The 5,966-nt window shown below is 37.1% G+C and overlaps 1 protein-coding gene across 1 annotated transcript; it reads left to right on the top strand.

Moving 5' to 3' along the window:
- Positions 1-630: 630 nt before the first annotated feature.
- On the top strand, positions 631-2,362 carry LOC116846161. The gene is made up of 4 exons (XM_032819663.1): positions 631-850; positions 1,083-1,242; positions 1,380-1,534; positions 1,615-2,362. The coding sequence occupies exons 1-4, from the start codon at positions 844-846 to the stop codon at positions 2,055-2,057; spliced, it is 765 nt and encodes a 254-aa protein (XP_032675554.1). The 5' UTR covers positions 631-843; the 3' UTR covers positions 2,058-2,362.
- The last annotated feature ends 3,604 nt before the right edge of the window (positions 2,363-5,966 follow it).

Below are 5,966 nucleotides of genomic sequence, written 5' to 3'. Positions count from 1 at the left end.
AGGAAAATCGAGAGAAGGTACTAGTGAAATCAAAATTCGACCCACAGTGGTGTATCAAATAGTGGTTTTCATTAATCCAATAACGACAAGCGTACAGGTCCCAACTTGGAGGTTAATTATCCTATAACTGAAGAAAAAGATGACCACGTTGAGCCCAGTGATGTCGGCGAATTCGTGCAAGTCAATAAAGTATGACGTAAGACACCTTGCACGTCGCTATAAAAACTATAAGCTATAAAAAGAAAGGAAACAAATGTTGTATCCGTGCGCAATGCATATCCAAAAAAAGAAAAAAAGGAAAATCCAGCTTGGGACACAATCAACACAATAAATTAAAGAATAACTTGTCGTGTGACGATTGCGTTTAGCGAATAACCACGCTACAAACAATTCCGAAGCAAAGCTGGTCCAATCTCGAATCGCGACGAAAAATTCTTCGCACTCACAATGACGCAACATGACGACTGACTTTCCGTCTCATGAGTCTTTGTTAATGCCTGTTCTACAATACGTCGTATGTCGGAATCGGATGTCGGACGCATGCGCACTCGGTTGTCAGCTGTCGCATAAAGCTGTCGGGAGTCGGTTGTCGCTATCGTAACGAGAGTTGGTCAACTCTCATCTTCCGACATCCGACTTCCGACTGTACGACTATTGTAGTATACAGTATAACCTTATTTTCATCATGAAATGTACAAGTTTAGATGAAATAATTATTGATTTTGTGCGCGAAAATCATTGTTATATATATGACAAATGTAATATATATTTCAAAAATATTAGGAAAAAAAGGATGTGTGGAAAAATATTTCCGAAACTTTGAAAACTTTATATACAGTAAATATGTCAGGTAAGTTTTTTTAATTATTATGTATAACAAAAATCCTGATAACATGTATATTTTAAAGACGTCTTCTCAACAAATATAAAATAATACAATGTATAACAGTACTGTTATCTTACTGTTATTTTGTGTTAGGTTTCTGATGTCTTTAAGACATACATGTCATCTTGGAAGACAATTTATAATGTTGAACAATTTATAATATCAAAATATAATGTAAAATTATTATATTTTGTAGTTAAAGAAGTTGAAAAACGATGGTCATCTTTAAGAGATATGTTTAGTAAAGAGAAAAGACGACAAACATTACCACCTTCTGGTTCTGGATATAAACCTGTGAAGGAATGGGAGTTATACAGAAATATGTTATTTTTAACTCCTTATATAGCTCACAGAAAGCAAGTCTTTAGTTTTTAGAATATTTTTTTATTATTGATTATTTCATATTTATTAATACTTATTTTTTTATTTACTTGTTAATATTTATTGTATAATTTTATTTCAATTATAGTTATTTTAATAATTTTATTTACAGAACAAAAACATCATTTGTTCAACAGAATCAATCATTAAGTTCATTACAAACAAGTACAACAAATTGTTCACCGGTAAAAAAATCCAAGCAATCTTTCAATATTTCTTCACCGTTATATGATCACAATTACAATGGGCCTGTTGAATTAATTGAAGGTTAAAATATATTAAAGAAAAGTATTATTATTAAAAGTATTATTTTTAATATTGATATTGATATCATAAATTATTTTCAGAGGATACACCGTCATTAAATATTGAAAATGAGGAAATAATTATGACAACTAATAATGAGATCTTAAATAGGCCTGCCAGTACACTTTCTAGCTGTAGTAGTACTAGCAGCATCCAATTGGAGACAAGTACGAAATCCAATTCGGTAAACTTAGAACGTCCATTAACATTAAAGTCTTTTAAAAAAATAGTGCCGGAAATGGACGAATTTGCAAAACGTCGGAGGAGCAAAGAGGATAAAATTGATCGCGAATTAGCAGAAACAAGTAGAGAAATATCAGCTGCTATCAAAGAAGTATCATCTCAAATGCATTATGATACCCATTTCAAAGATGGTTACATGTTTGCTGTAGAAGAAGGATTAAAGTATGTTTCTTCTAAAAATAAGACACAATGTCTTATAGAAGTTCTTCAAATTATTAAAAAATACGAGGAAAGGCAATAATTAGTTTTATAGTTTTACATTAAAAAGTAATTAAAATTAAATAATTCAAAATATTTAAAATAAATTTGAGTTTTATATGCTGTTCTTTATATTTTATGTTTCACAAAAGATACAGAAAGACTTATATACAGTTATAAAAATATTATCTCTATAAAGTTTCTTTTATATTTTATATTTAAAGTTATCTAAGTTTCTTTTGTTTTATATTTTTAGTTTCAATTAAATAATAAAATGTATTTTAAGTTTCCATTAAAGTTACAACAGAGTACAAATTAAATAATACAAGTAGCATTTCTTGTGATATGTATGCTGTTCAAAAAATTTGTGTTTTATAAATAATATTGTTATTATTTTATTAATTTTTATATGTATTATTAAGACTGATATGTATTAATAATATTGATAAGACTGATATGCATTGATAACATTGATAAAAATTATTTGTAATAATAAGATTGAGATAAGACATTAGAAACAGGATGATTGTGATTATAAAGATTACAAAGTTTTATGTACAATTAATATTATTTATTAATGGGAGCGGTGCACTTGGACACGGTGCATTTGGACACAGCCAATCACAGCACCGTATGATTAGAGACATTTGTAGGGTCTCTTGAAACAGCGACTTGTGATTGGACTGTGTCCAATTGCCCCGTGTCCAACTGATATACACCCTTTATAACGTAATTACAAAAACTTTATATGTAATTTTTTATTATTTTTATAAGATATTTATATGCGTTCCCATTGATATGGAATACTTCCTTGTTCTGAGATAAAATATCGAGCAAGAGTTTCCCGTTGTCTCATAGCAGCAGTTGTACCAATGTTGGCACCAACTCGCCCTAAAGGATGAATAAACCCTGTTTCTTCTATTTCATTTCGCCAATTCCCTGGTATTATCTCACCATTAGTTACCTCTCGATCAATCATTCCTTCATTAAAATAAGAATTAATTTGTAAATTGGTACTTATAATATAATTATGCAAACAAGTTATAGCTTGTCTAGTAAATTTAAAAAATTCTTCATGATCACTTGTTTCAAAATATCTAAAAACTTTTTGATGAGCACCTAACTCATTTCTTATATTTGTGGATATGTGGGGTTTTACCCACCATCTTCTTATTGTTTTTCGTCGTCTTCGTAAAAGTATTTTTATTTTTAACAATTTTATTACCATTAATAATATATTTAAGCTTCTGATCGTTGTTAAATTATCCATTTCTTAGTTTTACAATGCTTTGCTGATTTTAAATTCGTGCATAATACTGCCGACTGTGCGACACAATTGTAGAATAGTTGTCGCATTCACAATCCGTTCAACGACTTGCGCCATCCGACTCCGACATACGACGCATTGTAGAACAGGCTTAAGCCCGTATCAGACTACCGACTACACAGGCCGACCCGACTGCCGACTACGACTGCCGACTCTCAATGGACCAATCACAGTGAGGCACTGACTCGGCGCCTCACTGTGATTGGTCCATTGAGAGTCGGCAGTCGTAGTCGGCAGTCGGGTCGGCCTGTGTAGTCGGTACTCTGATACGGGCTTTAACCCCGTGACATCCCCTACCCTCGCGACCAGCGAGATGTCGCGGCATAACGCGGTGGACTCACGCTCTCCCTCTTTTTTATCCTCCGTCGAAAGGAAAGGCGCGAGTCGAATCTTCTGACCTTTCTTTAAACATTACCGCCCGCCTTCGTTGACATAGACAACGAACGATCTTCCTCGAATGGTTCAATTGGTAACGGGCATAACTTGACGATGGGTCACTTGATGACTGACGTGCTGGTCTTGACTGAGACGACTCTCACTACATTGTCCGGACCCGGGTGCGTCTGGATAACACGACCTAAAGGCTACTTGGCTGGTGGATATCTTTCGTCGAGGATCAGAACTAGAGTTCCAACTGCTATCGGGGTGGATGTTTTGTTCTACTTGTAAATGGCTTGAAATCGTTGCAGATATTCTTTCAACCACTTTGACCAAAAACTCTGAAGCATCTGAGAAATACGCTGCCAACGAGAGAGCGAAGTAGTTTTGCAGAGGGTCAAATTAGGTTCTGGAATAAGTGTCAACGGCTGGCCAATGAGGAAGTGCCTTGGCATTAAAACGTTTAATGGCCATTTTCACCATCTCCGATTACCTTAACGGGTTAGTTATTCCGTTTGGAACTGATCAATCGCACTTGTCGTTTAACAAGATTAACCAATCACCGTGCACATTTAACCAGTAGTTAAGGTAACTGGAGATGGTGAAAATGGCCATAAATCGTCCGGATCATTTGTCAATGGTCGGGAGTTAAATATTGCTTCTACTTTCGTCAGAAGGGTGGACATTTTTTCGTACGTGAGCTTGGTGTCTCCTGTCTCAGATGATGTTTCATTGATTTGACACCAGGTTCCCACTTCCCTCCAAAATGCGAAGCTGCTGGTGGGTTAAAATTCCACTTGGTTTCATCAGCAGCAATGAGTGATGCGAGCTCTTGAAGTTCGATAGATGAAGTTGAAAAAAGTTTCTTCAACTCTTGATCCGCTCCCTTGAAATTTGTTCCACAGTCACTTGTGAGAGTGGCACAAATCCCTTTCCAAGAAGTCAAACGTTTGTATGAGGCGAGAAAAGTGGCAGCAGAATAATCAGTATCTCTAAATGCATTGCAGAGGTCGATAAGCACACAAAAAGATCCATACAAGATTTGTAGGTGCCAGCTTTTTTTCCTTTCCAGGTTTTGAGATGATAAGGGCCAGCATAATCTAATCCCGAATGTAAAAAAGCTCGAGCGGGATTCACTCGTGAAAGAGGCAGTTGACTCATTAATTGTTGGGCTTGCAATCGGCAATACCGAGAACATTTAACACATTTGAGGATATAAGACCGAACTGGGACTCTCCCTTCGAGGATCCAATAAGTATTTCGAACATACGTTAAAGTATCTTGCGTTGATCCGTGGAGAGTTCGCTCATGTGTATCCTGAATAAGCAAGGTGCTTAGTAGAGAATCTTTCGGGAGAATGTACGGATGTTTCGATGTCTGATCTAAGGGAGAATGTTCTAGTCGACCTTTGACACGAAGTAAACCGTGATCATCGACTAAAGGGCAAAGTCGGCAAAGAGGATTGGATTTCGGCAAATCTTTCTTCGCATTAAGTAGTTTGATTTCGGTAGAAAAATAGGTTTTCTGAATAACTTGAATCCAAAATCGCGTTGAGCGTTCACTACCTCGTCAGAAGTGATAGCATGATTTAAGGATTGCGACGGTTTTTCTTATTATTACTCGTAGCGGACAGTCGCCCGTCCGCCTCGTCGACAAACTACCGCGATCCCCGGATCTCGTTTCGGACTCTCTAATTTCCGTTGGGCGCCAGGTGCGGTAAGGCCGCACCTCCTCACCAATAATTATTCGTCAAAGATTTCTAAATCGTCGTCCGTCTTCGAGATCGCGGGGACGAAACGGGACCGCTAGCTCTTTGTAAATTTTAGTCGGAGTAGGGATGGGTTAGATCAACGTAGGTGGAAGCCGAAGAAAAGACCAATTCGTTCGGTATAGATTTTTATTCCGGCGATACAATGCACTGCAAGTGCCCGATACGATCTCTCGCTTGTTTCGATACGCTATCCCGATATCTTAGTCCCTAGTGGGAGATCTTCTCGCGTTTCGCGCGACCACTCTGCATGCGGTAGGTTTCGTGTGACAATTTCGTGAAAATTACGACAAACAACAAACGAATGGGAGGTCTTACAATGAGTCGGACTCCTCCTCGCCGGTCCTCCGGGTCGATCGCTTCGCCTGTTGCTCGTCTGAAGTCGCCCTCACTATACCACGCCAATGAGAGTACGGCACACCTTCCAGTATGGTCGCGTCCGCTCACAAAACGACAATTCCGGCAAAAATCGAGATCAG

This window comes from Odontomachus brunneus, unplaced genomic scaffold, assembly GCF_010583005.1.
Source record: "Odontomachus brunneus isolate Ranch 3 - 2012 unplaced genomic scaffold, Obru_v1 Obru_scaffold_061, whole genome shotgun sequence".
In the NCBI taxonomy this organism is placed as follows: Eukaryota; Metazoa; Arthropoda; class Insecta; order Hymenoptera; family Formicidae; genus Odontomachus; species Odontomachus brunneus.
The sequence above is the reverse complement of the archived record's forward strand: the minus strand, read 5'-3'. Positions and strand labels throughout refer to the sequence as shown.

What these genes read in the sequence shown, in the direction of transcription:
- LOC116846161 (XM_032819663.1), top strand. An exon ending in CCTTATATAGCTCACAGAAA is followed by an intron (nt 1,243 to 1,379) that starts GCAAGTCTTTAG and finishes TTTTATTTACAG; the next exon opens with AACAAAAACATCATTTGTTC. An exon ending in GCCTGTTGAATTAATTGAAG is followed by an intron (nt 1,535 to 1,614) that starts GTTAAAATATAT and finishes AATTATTTTCAG; the next exon opens with AGGATACACCGTCATTAAAT.